Genomic DNA, 16,318 nt, shown 5'->3' with positions numbered 1-16,318 from the left:
GCGCGGTGCGCCCGAAGCGGGCGGTCGGTACGCGGCGGTGGTGGCGGCGGTGGCGGCGGTGGCGGCGGCGGCGGCGACGGTTTCCTGGCGGCCGCGCGCTGCTCTGTGAGCGGCGAGTGGCGGACGGGCCTGGGCCCTCACTCCTGACGTTCTCCCTCCCCCTACGCACCGCGGTAAGTGGGAGCTGGAGCGACGGCGGCCGGGGACCCGCAGGCTCCTCCTCCTCTCAGGGAAGGCGAGTGCGCGGGGCGTCCCAGGCCCTCAGCTCCGAAGTCTCGCGCCGGGGCGCGCACCTTCTGGCTGGAGGGAGGGGGCGGGGCCGGGCCCACGACCCTGCGGCCGGGTGTCTGGGTTTCTCAGCACAGGGTTGAAATGCACCCCGTTGGGGTCTAGGCCCAGGGTCTCCAGTGGCATCCCAAGCTGAAGGAGCGTCCACCTATCTGGTCGTACTCATTCATTCACTGAGCGGCGATTAGAAGCCCGCAATTTGCCGGCCTTTGCGGGGGGCAGAGCTTCGAAACCACTATATGGCCTTCCTTGCACTTCTTTGATGATCCTACTGCGTGGACTTTATTTGTCTTGCTTTCTCGGTAGGAGACACGGGGGCAGCCCAAGGGTTAAGGCGGGTGAGTCGGAAGTTCTTTAGCTTTTCAAGCCATCATCTGAGAATTAGAGTCGGTCCAGTGGAGTAAAAGGTTCTTTTCTGTGGTTCTACATGTTTTGTGTAAAGCCGGATTGAGGAGAAAGATTGGATTTCTGGATCCTTATAGCCATAAGGATCTTAAAAATTACTAAAGTCCTCCTAATCCACATTACATGCAAGTTTTATAGATGAAGAAAGCGAGGTCCAGAGTAAAAAAAAAAAGAGAAATTAGAAAATATTCTACTAGTATACCCTTCCTGTATGTTCCAGCCTTCCATTTTTGGGTATTCTGTTTGGTGGCGTGAGGGAGTCCAAAGGCGTTCGGTAGCTACTAGACGTAGTTTTCAAATTAGTAGATAATGTTTCTGTTCATGATAAGGTAGAAACTTCATTAGTTTCTGCCTAACCTAGACTTTGGAGAACTGAATTTAAAAAAAGAAAAAGGTTAAAGAACGTCAGTGATGCTATATATTGAAAATGAATTTATAAAGGTCGTTGGCTAGTTTACCGTGCTAATTTGAATTTTTGACTTATGTCAGCTGTTGGGGAACCAGAGGAGAGAGTCCAATTAGTGATTTAACAACAGTACTGGAATAGACAGCAGGGAATATTTACAAGACTTAGACAACCAGGCAGCAGTCACTTTGTAGTTGTACTGTAGAACTCATAGCTCCTATGGGGTGCAGAATTCAAAGTGAAATATTGTAGTAGGATAAATCCAGGGAATTAAACTCCTGGACTTAATTTCTAATGGGAAGAAAGAAAGGAGCAGTGATCATTCCCAGTGACAGAAGTTTACAAAGAAACTCTAATAAATGTGACAGTGTTTAGTAGTGGAAGAAGTTAGAATATTAAAAATAGAAAGAAAAAAAAAGCAAAACCAGGCTGGGTGTGGCATTGCATGCCAACAGATACTCCAGGATGGGGGGAGGGGAGGCAGGATGATTGATTGAACCCCAGATTTTGAGGCTATCCTGGGTTAACACAGAGTCAGTTTCCAAAAAGTGAGAAGCAAAAGAGGTTTGGGTTGGGGATATACCTCAGTGGCAGAGTGCTTGCCTAGTACGTGTAAGGCACATAAAATAAAATAAAATAAGACACATAAAATAAAAAGGCATGCTGTTCATCTACAACTACAAAAATAAACAAAACAGAAGTTGAGCAGTATGGAGGTACTGGGAACTTTGGTAAATTCATTTTTGATTCAATTAAAATTTGATGAAATTTGTTGCCACTTTGGTCTGTTTACATCAGGTTATCACTTTGCAGTTGTTTATATGACAAAGCAAAAACTAAAAACTAGTAGTTCATAAGAGCAGAACAGAACTGAAGTTTAAATATTAAACTGTGAGTGGGGAATGTTTTCTGTAACATTTTCAGTTCCAGGATTACCCTCTTCTGGGAAGCCTTTTCTGGCATTCTCTCCCCTGTAAGCTTCCATAAAGCTTATTTGATACTTCTATTTATAGCACATCATTTTGTATTTTGGCTCTTTGTCTTTTTATTAGTCTATAGTAAAATATTTTTGTCTTTGTATTTGGGTTATTTGGCATATAATAGCCCTCAGTAAGTGTGGTTGTTTTGAATATGAATAAACAAGTGTGGAGAAGTTAAACCTAAAAATAACCAATAAAGAGGCTGGATATTTGTGTGTTCCTTAAATATGGGGCCCAGATAAGGAGACCCTTTCTGTTTATATGTTACATAGTACTTTGTTCCAGTGTACTAGCTCATAGATAACTCAGAGCAAGTATTGTTAGGAATCCAATTCAAAGCATGGAAAAAAAAAATCAGTTGTATTATGTTATTTTAATATTGCTTATATAGTGGCAGTTAATCCAGGAAGTAAGATATAATAGTACTAATAATGTAATTTTTAATCAAGAGACAAAATAGGCAACTTGTTGAAAAGCTAGGGGACTATGAAATATAGAGATTTAACATCTTTGAACTTATGTGTTCTCTATGTTCTATCTCAAACTTCGTATCATTACTCATGAATGATTTTATAACCTCATGCATTGGTCATTTGGAAATTGTTCACTGAATTTTACAGATGTACATGCTGACACATTTAATTATACAGTTGTTACTCCTTCTATAAATCTCATCAGGTTTGTCTTTTTAAGAATTAGGAAGCTGATGAGCTCAGTGTAGAACAAAAGTTTTCAATATTCTAATTTTTACATCAGATCTTAATACCATGGCTTACATTCATGTAAGAAATAAGAAATGTTTTTCCATGAAAAAAAAGCAAATTTAACTCTCAATAGTAATCATACAAGTGTTTATTTAATCAACCCTTGTTTTAGTATGCACCACAAGTGCTTTTGAATACTTTTTTGTTATAGAATATTTTAAAAGAGGTGTGCTGAAATGTTGAGAATTAATACAACTAATTTTTTATTGTCAAAGCCTTTTTTTTTTTTTTGAGTGTGTGATAGGGTACTGGGCATTGAATCCAGGGGCGTTTTACCACTGTGTTGCATTCTCAGTCATTTTATTTTTTATGAAAGAGTTTTGCTAAGTTGCTGAGGATGGCCTGGAACTTGGATCCCTTTGCCTCAGCCCCCTGCTTCACTAGGATTACAGGCATCCCACTACATCTGATTTATGCTTTTTTTTTTTTTTTTAATCGAATTCATTATACATGACAGTAGAATGCATTTTGACACATCATACATAAATGGAGTATAATTTCTCATTCTTCTGGTTGTAGTGTCTTACTTTTATTATGAAAATAGTTTTGACTTCAGGAGCCCTTGAAAGAAGTCTCTCTTTAGTCCAACTTCCTTTGACACAGAGATTACTAGAATCTGCATGCATAACTTTCTTGCCAGAGTAAGCTGCTGCTTCTTTGGGGGGGGGGTACCCAGAATTGAACTCAGGGGCACTCAACCACTGAGCCACATCCCCAGCCCTATTTTGTATTTTATTAGAGACAAAGGTCTCATTGAGTTGCTTAGCACCTAGCTAAATTGCTGAGGCTGGCTTTGAACTTGTGATTCTCCTGCCTATGTCTCCTGAGCTTCTGGGATTACAGGTGTGCCCCACTGTGCCAGGCCCAGAGTGAGCTTCTTAAGGAATAGGTGAATGAATTTATAAGTAAAATAGGTGGATGATTAAAGATAGAAATATGAGATGAATGAAAGAGAATAAATGATCAGAATGACCATGGCATTTTGTTTCTGGAGGGGTGGGTATTTGTTTTTGTGGTTTGCAATGGTGTTTTATAAGGTTGTGCTAAGTGGACAGTGAATGATATATCCTAGGAAATTAGAAGTGATTAGATATGGAGTTCTAGCTAAACCAAGATTAGGCAAGGTGTTTAGAGTGATGGGACATTATTACACTTTTCTAATTAACGAACTGTAGCATATCTTTTTTTGGGGGGAAAAGACCTATTTTTTTCTATGTTTATTTTTTAGTTGTAGTTGGACACAATATCTTTATTTTATTTTTATGGGGTGCTGAGGATCAAACCCAGAGCCTCGCATGTGCTAGGCGAGTGCTCTACCGGCGAGCCACAATCCCAGCCCCAAGAAGACCTATTTTTGAGGTGCTCTAATCTGAGGCAACTTTCCCCTAATGGTTTTTTAGTGTAGGCCATATATTCCATAGTTTAGACAGAGAAATTGAGGTCTAAGAGATTAAATATTATGACTTAGTATAATTACACGGTAGCAAGTGGCAGAGGTTTTTTTTTTTTGTTTTGTTTTGAACTAATTTTAGAGTTATAGTGAAAGTCACAGTAATAGTAGTAAGTGGCAGAGAATTTTGAACACAGATTTGTCTCACTCCAAAATTAATGTATTCTAATCACTGTTTGTAAAATGATGAGTGTTGTATTAAGGGGATGAAGAAAATGCTACCCAGTATTGTGAGGAAGCAGCTGAATTAGATAACATAGATTGTTTTAAATTAATTAACACCCCAGTGAGCAAAGTGAACTTTTTTTTTCTTTTTTAGCACAATAGCTTTGCTCATACTTTCAAGTGGCAGGTATAACAACAAATATATTGCATAACTAAAAACAGCTGAAAGATTAGTTTATGTAATTAAGGCTGGAAAGGGGGAGGGGGGAAGAGTAGTGTTTTTATAATGAGAACAGTTTGAAGGGTCTAATCTGTAACAGTTTTATGAAGCAAGTGAGGTTTAAACAATTTTTAGAAAGAAAAGGGGAGACATAATTTTTAGAGGAATAAGTGTTCTAACAAAGGGAATGGCTTGATAAGGGGGTACGTCATAGAAAGGATACTGTAAAACAAAGGTAACCAATAATTTTGCTGAGATGTAATACTTGGTGATTAAGACTCATCTAATCTCATCTTCCTGGAATTCTGTCCAACCCTCCTCTCAGCCAAGGCAAAAATTAAATTTTTTAAATTAATTTTTCCATTCAATTTGACTATAGATAATAATTGCTTGCCTTTCCTATCACTTTCATGAAGATGAGAGAATGTATGGAAAAGTGCTTTTTACAGTGGAAAGTATTCTGCTAGACTATTCATCTAACCTATTTTTTTGTTTTTCCTCTTTGCTGGCTTTGATACAAAGAAACTCAGTAAAGTGGAAAGGAAAAATTACTTTCCATTTGTATAACTTTATGGCGTTAGAGAAGAACAATCTGGAAATGTCTTGGGAAGCCTGCTTAATTATTCAAAAATGCTTGAAGTTGCTTAGTTTTACCACTTTTCTGAGTAGAAAACAAAATTTTGTCATTGTACACAGAGTTCACAAAGCTCACAAAAGTTAGATATAGAAACCAGGATATCAGGGCTGGGGTTGTGGCTCAGTGGTAGAGTGCTCACCTAGCATGTGCAAGGCACTAGGTTTGATCTTCAGCACCACATAAAAATAAATAAATAACATAAAGGTATAAAAAATAAATAGGACATCAGTTTACAGAGCTTCATTTGAGACAGTAGGTGAATATATTTCTGTCTACTGACTGGACTACTGATGTGTGTGTATGTGTGTGTGTGTATTTTTTTATTTTTTTGGTTCTGGGGATTGAACTAAGGGGTGACTACTGAGCCACATCCCCAGCCCTGTTTTGTATTTTATTTAGAGACAGGGTCTCACTGAGTTGCTTAGCACCTCGCAGTTCCCGAGGCTGGCTTGGAACTCCTGTTTCTCCTGCCTCAGCCTCCCAAGCTGCTGGGATTATAGGTATGCACCACCACGCCCGGCAACCCATACATTAACACTACTTCTTTCTTGTATTAGAGAGTTTTGATTATTTTAAACATTACTTTTGGGGCTGGGGATGTGGCTCAAGCTGTAGCGCGCTCGCCTGGCATGCGTGCGGTCCAGGTTCGATCCTCAGCACCACATACAAACAAAGATGTTGTGTCTGCCAAAAAACTAAAAAATAAATATTAAAAAATTCTCTTCCACCCCCCCACTCTCTCTAAAAAAAAATTACTTTTTTCTTATATCAGAGAGTCTGAATATTAATTAGAAGATTGTTGGACTATAGAGAGCATTGTAAAATTAAGATGTAAAATTAACTGTCTTTTTCTGCATAGCACTGTTTTTTTTTTTTTCTTTTTTTCCCCCAGTACTAGTAATTGCATTACACCCAAGAGCATTCTACCTGAGCTACATCCCCAGCCCTTTCTGTTTCTTTTTTGTAGTGGACTTTACTACATTTTTAAATTGTTTATGCAAACACCGCTATCTTCTAGATCTTTTGTTGTTAATAGAGGAAATAAAACATTATAGAAAAGTTTGGGTCCTTTGAATTCTCTGCCCATATCTTGTTCTCCTTTCTGTCTCCAGAGGCAACCACTTAACTTTTATGTTTTATATTTTTTTATTTGTTTGTTTTTCCTTTTGCATTGCTGAAGATCAAACCCAGGGTCTTGTACATACTAAGCTGGTATTGTACCATTAAGCTACATTTCTCTACTTTTATTATGCATCTGTGTATCCATAAGTAAGCATATTGTCGGGCTGGGGATGTGGCTCAAGCAGTAGCGCGCTCTCCTGGCATGCGTGCGGCCCGGGTTCGATCCTCAGCACCACATACAAAGATGTTGTGTCCGGAGAAAACTAAAAAATACATATTAAAGAATTCTTTAAAAAAAAAAAAAAAAAGCAAATTGTCTTTTCTATTTTACTTAAAGGGTCTGCCAATCTGCCAAATGTATCTTATTAAACCTTTTTAATTAAACAACATTTACTTAACTCTTGGAAAGTAACTTTGTCCACATGTCCTTGTTATGTTTTTTGTTTTTGTTTTGAAATGGTATGGTGTCTTGGTATCTCACTCTTTTGCCCAGACTGGTCTCCTGAATTCTGGACTCAAGTAATCCTCCTGCCTCAGCCTCCTAAGTAGCTGGAAATGTAGGCCCGTGCTTCTATGACCGGCTTATGCCATATTTTTCTTTTTTCCTTTTTTTTTGCAGTGCTGAGGGTTGAACCCAGAACCTTATACATACCAAGCAACTGTTCTACCAGCTGATAGCATGCCCTATTCTGATACCACAGCCTGGTTACATACTTAGTATAATGCTCTATGGTCAGTTAACTTAAGGTTAATGACATCACTACATAATAAACTGGCAAATACATTTATTATATGCATACCATGTTGAGATTAAAGGTCCATATAGAATAGGTACACAGATACTCATTTTTCCCTGTGTACTTTCCGCATGCTTTCTTTTTTTCCTAGGCCCTGAAAGCCCAGTTCATATTCTAAATCCCCCAAAATTTTGCTTACATTTCCCACTCATATTCTGGCCTTATTTTGACTTTCTTTTGTGGGTCTTTGTACTTACACATTTTTGTTATTTTTATGGTATGGGAAATTGAACTCGCATACTCTACCACTACGCCACATCCCCAGTCCTTTTTATTTATTATTTTTTAAGTTGTAGATGGACATAGTACCTTTATTTTTATTTATTTATTTTTATGTGGTGCTGAGGATCGAAGCCAGTGCTTCACACATGCTAGGAAAGGACTCTACCACTGAGCCACAACTCCAATCCCCCTTTTTATTTTTTATTTGAGAAAGTTTTTCTAATTGTTGAGTCCAGACTCGAATTTGCAATCCTCCTGCCTCAGCCTCTGAAGTATCTGGATTTATAGGTGTGCACCACCATGTTCAGGACACTCTGAGTTTTTAATATGTGGGTACTTTTTCTGGTTATATAAAAAATCACAAGTGTGGTGGCACTCTGGATAGTGGATGTTCTCACCAAATGAACAGTTATATACTAAGCACCAATGTGTAATTGCCAGGATGTCATTGTACATGCTAAGTTCAGGTTCTACCACTGAGCTTCTCCTCCAAACCCTCCTGACTTAAAAATCATATTAGTTTACAGTATATATAAACATTTAATCATATGTATGGACATATAAGATACCACATAATTGCTTTTTTTTTTAACCATACTGGGAATTGAACTCGGGGCCTTGAGCATGCTGGGCAAACACTCTACCTCAGAGGCTGAGGTAGTAGGATCACAAGTTTGAGGCCAGCCTCAGTGATTTAGTGAGACCCTAAGCAACTTAGTGAGATCCTGTCTCAAAATAAAAAGGGCTGGGTGTGTGCCACATCCCCAACCCTAATGTTTTCCTTTTTGAGTTAGATTTAAATTCCATTAGGAATCTTCTCTTCTAAACTCTCCTTTCATTGTGAAAATTGATCTGGCATTTTATTTTTTTTGCAGTACAGAGTGCTCTACCATTGACCTACATCTTCAGCCCTTTATTTTGAGACAGATTCTCAATAACTATAATTGACATTACTGGAATTACAAGCATGGGTCACTGTGCCCAGCTCTAGTGTGTGTGTGTGTGTGTGTGTGTGTGTGTGTGTGTTTCTGGTTGTTTTTTTTTTTTTAAATACTGTGATCGTCTGGGAGTGGTGGCACAATCCTGTAATCCCAGCTACTTGGGAGAGTGAGGCAGAAGAATTGCAAGTTTGAGGCCAGCTTAAACAATTTAGAGATAATATCTCAAAATAAAGACTAAAAAGTAAAAAGGGCTGAGGATGTAGTTCAGTGATAAACTACCCTCAGGTTCAATCTCCAGGACCAAAAACAAAAATCGAAAACCTACAAAAAACATTAATAGGGTGATTGTTGTGAAAGTGAATGTTGGGTTCTGGAAGAGTAAACAAATGATTTTGCCTCTATCCTGGCTAGTTGATTATAAATGGGGTAAAGTTGAGTTCCTTGGGAAGCTGACTTTGAATTGGATATAATCCTATAGAAGTTTTATTAGGAAAAGCAATAGGAATAGTCACTTGTGGGAGGGGAGGACTGACAGAAACTGGAATGGACTAAGGGAGAGACTGAGTTGTGATGTTATCTTAATTCTGTTGAAAGTAAGAAGCTAGAATCACCCTTTAGAGTAATCCTGAATTGGGTCAAAGGATCTTGGGTGAGGCTAACTTCAGGGAAGACAGTGGTGAAGAGGACTGACAGGTGAGGACTGTCTTCTGGTAGCATTTTGTAGCAACTGGTTCAACAAATCCTCAATCCTAAAAGATTCAATGTGGTTGGGTATTTCACATGTCCATCCATTGTGGGAGTAAAGGTCAAGATAGATGTGTGTTGAGAACTCATAATGAGCTAATGCAGCCCAAAGGAATGACTAATTGCTACAGGAAGTTAGGGAAGGCTTAATAGAAGAGATGATACTTGAGCTAGGTTTTAAAGAGTGACTTAGAATGTTGTTTAGCAGGGGCAAGAGTGGAGGGGGGCAGTTTTCATTGAATGAATGACATTTATACAGCATAGCAAAGAAAATGATTTCAAGACTAAAAAGTTAAATGTCTTAAGCCATTTTTAAATTTCTGGCAGTTAACAATAAAAATCATGAGGCCATCTCCAAAATCTTGATTTTCTATTGTGCGATACTGGGGATTGAGCCCAGCCTTTCGTGCATGCTTGGCAAGTACTCTATAGACCTATATCCACAGCCCTTTTTAAGTTTTATTTTGAAATCTTGTTAGGTTGCCCAGACTGGCCTCAAACTTGGAATCCCTCCCTGGTCTCCCAGGTAGCTGGGATTACAGATGTGCACACTACTGCACCTGGACATAGTGATTTTTTTTTTTAATGAGTTTTATTTTGGCTCAGGCATTATTAACGCAATTAGGCGTAGCAATGCATTGTTGCTCTTTTTTTTTTTTAACATCTTTATTTATTTTTATGTGGTGCTGAGAATTGAACCCAGTACTTTACACATGCGAGGCAAGCGCTCTACCACTGATCTACAACTTCATTTCCCATAGTGATGATTTTTTAAAAAAATATTTTTTTAGTTGTCAATGGACCTTTATTTATATTCGGTGCTGAGAATTGAACCCAGTGCCTCACACATGCTAGGCAAGCGCTCTACCACTGAGTCACAACCCCAGCCCCTATAGTGATGATTTTTTTTTTTTAATTTTTAATTTTTTTTTTTTTTTTTTTTAGTTTTTTAGTTTTTTTTTAGTTCTCGGCGGACACAACATCTTTGTTTGTTGTGGTGCTGAGGATCGAACCCGGGCCGCCCGCATGCTTGAGCCACATCCTCAGCCCCCATAGTGATGATTTTTAAGAAAATATTTTTGGAGCCAGGTGTGGTGGCGCATACCTGTAATCCATCAACTCAGGAGGCTTAGGAGGGTCACAAGTTCAAGGCCAGCCTCAGCAATTTAGGGATACCTTGTTTCCAAAAAAAAAAAAAAAGGACTGGGCATGTAGCCGAGTGGGTGGTTAAGACTGGAGGACTGGGCATGTAGCTGAGTGGGTTGTTAAGATAGTAAAAGCACCCCTGGATTCAACGCCTTCCTTTTCCCAGTATGACAAATGATACTCAGCCATATTCATTCTTGCCAAAACTAAGAAGGCAGTCTTAGTTTAAGAATTGTTTTCTTTTTTTATTGCAGAAATGAATATTAATTTTTAATCTTTAGTTTGATTTAAACATTGCTTTTAGTATTATGCCAACAGTAGCTATGAAGAAAGGATTCTGGAGAGATGTTCATAGCGGCACACACCTGTACCTCTTCTTTGGTTCTGGAGGCTTGGGGCAGCAAGTATTGCGTCATCAAACACATTCTTTAGGCCTTTCTGTGTGAGTGCAGAACACTCCACATACTTGACAGTCTTCATGTCATGGGCCAGCTTTTCAGCAGTCTCTGGAGTGATAGGCTTCTTTTTGTTCTTGGCAAACTTCTCAATAGTAGATGGGTCATCTCTGAGATCAATTTGGATCCCAACAATCAAGAATGAACTCTTTGTGGACAGTGGGGAGTTATCTGAGGCACCCACTTTTCTTTCACATTTTCAAATGAAGATGGAGAGACCACTGAAAAACAGACTAGAAATACATCTGTGGATAATTCAGTGGTCATAATCTGTCATCCTCTTGCCCTGCAGTATCAAAAAGTCCAAGGGCTTGGGTTGTGGCTCAGCGGTAGAGCACTCGCCTAGCACATGCGAGGCCCTGGGTTTGATCCTCAGCACCACATAAAAATAAATAAACAAAATAAAGGTATTGTGTCCAACTACAATAATAAAAAAAAAAAAGTCCAAGAATATATGATTGCCCTCCAATCATAATGGTGACTGCATAGTTGCAAAACCAGTTGGTGCATATTCAGATAGAAATTTGTTTGTCCTGTATGATATCAGGAGGCATATTTTACCAAAAGCACGATTGCCCACAACACACTTAATTGTCTGCATTGCAGAAATAGTTTTGTATCCCCTTTAAATAATTCAAATTTGATGTTGATCGCCAGGGCATTGGCAGCACTCAAGAATCTTTTTCCATAAATATAAATTGGATTTTCTCCCTTCGTTGTCTCTTGTTTTTCTTTTTATATTTATTTATTTATTTATTTATTTAATATTTATTTATTTTTTGGCGGACACAACATCTTTGTATGTGGTGCTGAGGATCGAACCCGGGCCGCACGCATGAGCCGCACGCATGCCAGGCGAGCGCGCTACCGCTTGAGCCACATCCCCAGCCCTTATATTTATTTTTTAGTTATAGGTGGATGCAGTATTTTTATTTTTATTTATTTTTTTAAAATATTTTTTTTAGTTATATATGGACAAAATATCTTTTTTGTTTGTTTATTTTTATGTGGTGCTGAGGATCGAACCCAGGGTCTCTCTCTTTTTTTTTTTTTTAGAATTTTTTTAATATTTATTTTTTAGTTTTTGGCGGACACAACATCTTTGTTTGTATGTGGTGCTGAGGATTGAACCCAGGCTGCAAGCATGCCAGGCGAGCGCGCTACCACTTGAGCCACATTGCCAGCCCCCCAGGGTCTCTCACATGTGAGGCGAGCGCTCTACCATTGAGCCACAACCCCAGCCCCAGTATTTTTATTTTATCTATTTAAAAAAATTTTTTGGTTGTTGATGGACTTTATTGTCTTTATTTTTATGTGGTGCTGAGGATCAAATCCAGTGCCTCATGCATGCTAGGCGAGCACTTTACCTCTGAGCCACAACCGCAGCCCTGTCTCTTGTTTTTCTGATTGGATGAACTTCCTTAGTATACTTCACTTGTTGTGTATATAATCTTTCAAGGATCTAGTGTTTGTTGGAAGTTAGAAGGTAGGTTAAACTGGGATTCCACCACTTACCACTTCTTCCACCTGTGGGAAATTTGCTAAATACATGATCCTGTTTGCTTCTTTGTAAAACACTGGTGGTACTAGTGGTGATGTATAACAACCTTTCAGGATTGTTGAGATTATATATAAATGAGCTTGTAAATGGTGAGTTGTTTCCCAGGACATTTTATTATTACTTAAAATCTCTGTGAAGTATATGTGTGATGGTAGGTTACTGTGTTAGGATAAGATTATTGAAAATCAAAAGTTCACCCAGCCACAGTGGCTTATATCTGTAATCTCAGCTACTCAGAGGCTGAGGTAGGAGGATCACAGGTCTCAGCGAGTTAGTGAGACCCTGTCTCAAAATAAAAAGGCCTGGGTGTGTGGCATATGGTGAAGCATCTCTGGATTCAATCTCCTCCAGTACCCCACCCCACCCCCCAAAAAAACCCAGCTTCATTGTTTGGAGCTGGAACCTAGTGTCTGTAGAACTTAGTGTAGGCAAAATCCAGATGAACACTAAATTTCTGTAAGGATGATTTTCACAGAAAAACTGTATTACTCAGCTTCTGAATTTTGTCATGTCTGCTACGTATAGATGATGTCCGATTTACATGAACAGATTGCTGTTCATGGGTGCTAATAGTAAATTTAACATAACTGGATTGCAACTAAAAAATTTTGTCTTACTGATGATGATTCCAAATCTTAGTCAACAGTTACAGGAAAGTAGATCTAGTAGGGACTATGACCTAAGAGCATAGCATGAGAGAGATTGCATCAAAATAAGTTTATTGTGCATTCCTGTAATCCTAGCAGTTTGGGAGGCTAAGGTAGTAGGATTGCCAGTGCAAGGCTCTAAGCAACTTAGTGAGACCTTTATCTGAAAATAAAAAATTGGAAGAGCTGGGAATGTAGTTCAGTGGAAAAACCCATCAGGGTTCAGTCCCAGTACCAACTGTTAAATGCAATATATACAGATCCCAGATCCCATAGAGGTCTAGAGTTCTGCTAAGCACTTCCAAGATGTTTCCCCTGAAATGAGTCATGGTTTAGTAAAAGCTCAATTTGTCATTTTGTGACAACTGATAATTGGGAAGGCATGAAACTTAATAATGTAGATTTCATTACATGATAAATGATGGGCATGAAACATAACCTCTAGCTTTAAGAACATAATGTCAATTTCTGTAAAGCATCACATATTTAAGCGACAACCTCATATTTTTCAGTGTTGCACAAAATGGGACACAAGAACATTGTGGGAAGCACCTCAGAATCACAAAATATAATTATTATGAATGAGGCATGATTTAAAAAAATTCTAATATTCATTGTGTCTTTGTGTATAATAGAATAAAAGCTTAATACCTGTTGCAAAATCCAAATAGTATGATTGGCTACTTTTAAAAGTGTGTGTATGGCTGGGTGTGGTGGCGCATGCCTGTGATCCCAGCAGCTCAGGAGGCTGAGGAAGGAGGATCCTGAGTTCAGAGCCAGCCTCTGCAACAGTGAGGTGCTAAGCAAGTCAGTGAGATCCTGTCTCTAAATAAAATACAAAATAGGGGAGATGTGGCTCAGTTGTTGAGTGTCCCTGGGTTCAGTCCCTGATTCAAAAAAAAAAAAAAAAAAGGGTGTGTGTGTGTGTTTGTTTTGCAGTGCTGAACATCAAACCTAGGGCCTCACACATGCTAGGCAAGTGTTGTACCACTGAGCCGTATTCCCATCCCTTTTTATTATTTACTTTTTTAAAGTTTTGAGACATAGTCTCACTAAGTTGCCCAAGCTTTCCTTGAACTTTTGTGATCCTCAAAATTATAGGAGCATAGGTACCATCACACTCTTCAGGCTCTTGCTTTTGAATAAACTATTCTATTAATCCTCTTTTTCCCCCAAAATCAGAGGGGTGGGGGTGGACACTTCTTTGTAGTTATTGGAACATTTTGGTTCAGTTCATTAAGTGAACAGTGCATAGCTTGGATATTGGAAGGAAATCATTTATATTAAGTGAAGGGTGGTTTTCTTTTTCTTTCTTTTTTTAAAATTTATCTTTATTTTTTATTTGCTTGTTGTGTGGTTGCCAAACCAGTGCCTCACGTGTATTTAGGCAAATGAGGGATTTTCATCAAGGAATTTTTTGTAATGTTTTCATAAGTAAAATAAAAAACTATACAGAGTAATCTTAAATAGTAATCTCACAGAAAATGTTGGGGCACCAGAATTTCTGGGATTTGGAGGCAGAAGGAGGAACATTCATACTTTGACAGACATTTTTTTAAAATATTTTTTTAGTTATAGATGGACATAATACCTTTATTTTATTTATGTGATGCTGAGGATTGAACCCAGGCCCTCACACCTGTGAGGTGAGCGCTTTACCACTGAGCCACAGCCACAGAACCTTGGAGACATTTACTATTATAATATTTGACATCCCCCAAAAATAGAAAGAAAAAATAGTTTTAATAATGCAAACTGGAAAATAAAGCTTGACAAAAATTTGGTTTTTGAGATGGTTGGGATAGCAGAATATGATTGTGATTTTAAAAAATTTTTTTTTTAGTTGTTGATGGACCTTTTTATTTATTTATTTTTTTACTTATTTGTATGCTGTGCTGAGAATCAAACCCAGTGCCTCACACATGCTAGGCAAGCCCTCTGCCACTGAGACACAACCCCAGCCCATGATTGTGATTTTTTTTTATAACCTCCTAGGTGGATCTTATCAAAATCTGACCTAGTAGACTTCAAATTGTTATTAAAAGGAAGGTTAAAAAAAAATTGGGGTCTAGGGGTGTAGCTCAATGATAGAGCCCCTGCCTAGCATGTGGGATTCAATCCCCAGCACCAAAGAGGAAAAGAAGTTGAAAAACATTGTTTTAAAGGAATGACCATTCATGACTTCTGAAGTTTATTTAGCTCAGAAATAGTGTGGTTTAAGGATAATTTCATAATGTTTATTTTATTTCTGATAAAATTAGGATTTATTCAAGAAGAGAAACAGAACTCTCATCCTGAGAGAGGATACCTGATTGCACGTTACCATAAGGTTTATTTTATCATGCAGTTTTAGGATATTGAATGAGTATACACTATAATTTGAATGGATCCAGCTAAATAGGTAGAATGATAGATTTTCTTAAACAGTTACATTGCTTTGTATGGTTTTTAAAAGAGTGCTTCTTTTTTTCTTTTCAGCTTTCTGAAGCAAAGACTCATTTTGGAGATGTTTAATAAGTCATTTGGAACCCCCTTTGGGGGTAGCACAGGTGGCTTTGGCACAACTTCAACATTTGGGCAGAGTAAGTTTAAAAAACAAAATGAAAAAAGGCAAATCATCTTAATTAGACTGGTTTAAGTTTAGAGCGAATTCACTCTAATAGCTTAAGATAGGATTTTTAAAATTTGTATCTTGGTCTTTTTTCAAAGTCTCTTTGAAAAATAATCAGGATAAGATCTTGTTAAAGTTTTCTAACAAAATAGAAATCACTTCTGAGTTTTCATGATTTTTTCTGATCATCAATACAAAACACTTGAAATGTTTGAAAGGTTGTTTAAGCAGAAAGTTAGGATTTATTACTAATTTTCAGGCTAGAAAAAATATCTTTATTAAAAGTATAAAAAATAATTACACAGTGCCTTGAAATTTGGTCTATAAATAAGATGTCACACTCAGAAATGTTAAAATGGTGAAGTTCCTAGATGCCACCAAGTCTCTGGAGGTTCACTACCTTTCCTACCCAGTACTTTATGTGACAGGTTGCATATATGAACACTTACTCACTTAAATTTTTTGTTTAAAATTATAATTTGCACAGAGGCAGTTAGAATGGTATCATGAATTCATGTGTACTTATCTCTGAGGTTTATTAATCAGCATTTAACCTATCAGCATCTACACATTTTATTGAAAAGTCACAATTTGTTTGAGAAGGGGCTTCTGTGTGTTGTTGTCTAGGCTGGCCTCAAACTTCTAGATGGAAGAAGTTCTCTTTCTCAGTCTTCTGAGTAGCTGGGACTATAGGCAAGTGCCACCATGTCCAGTGTAAAAGTCATACTTTTTTTTTTTTTTTTTTTTTTTTTTTTTT

At 38.0% G+C, this 16,318-nt stretch overlaps 1 protein-coding gene and 1 pseudogene across 9 annotated transcripts in view; one reads left to right on the top strand and one right to left on the bottom strand.

Annotated features, from left to right (window-relative positions):
• The first annotated feature begins 6 nt into the window (after window positions 1-6).
• Nup98 (nucleoporin 98 and 96 precursor) overlaps window positions 7-16,318 on the top strand; it is a 114,644-nt gene continuing 98,332 nt past the window's right edge. For 8 of the 9 annotated variants that reach the window (XM_048788158.1, XM_015477516.2, XM_048788157.1 and 5 more), the window contains exons 1-2: window positions 7-173; window positions 15,429-15,532. In XM_048788158.1, the coding sequence (XP_048644115.1) occupies window positions 15,457-15,532 (76 nt within the window). In that variant the 5' untranslated portion in view covers window positions 7-173; window positions 15,429-15,456. Of the gene's footprint in view, window positions 174-15,426; window positions 15,533-16,318 lie in introns of those variants that run through there. The other variant, XM_048788156.1, reaches the window with a different exon arrangement.
• LOC107135571 lies at window positions 10,637-11,493 on the bottom strand (annotated as a pseudogene).

The sequence above is a fragment of the Marmota marmota genome, unplaced genomic scaffold (assembly GCF_001458135.2).
Source record: "Marmota marmota marmota unplaced genomic scaffold, marMar, whole genome shotgun sequence".
Taxonomy (NCBI): Eukaryota; Metazoa; Chordata; class Mammalia; order Rodentia; family Sciuridae; genus Marmota; species Marmota marmota.
The sequence above is the reverse complement of the archived record's forward strand: the minus strand, read 5'-3'. Positions and strand labels throughout refer to the sequence as shown.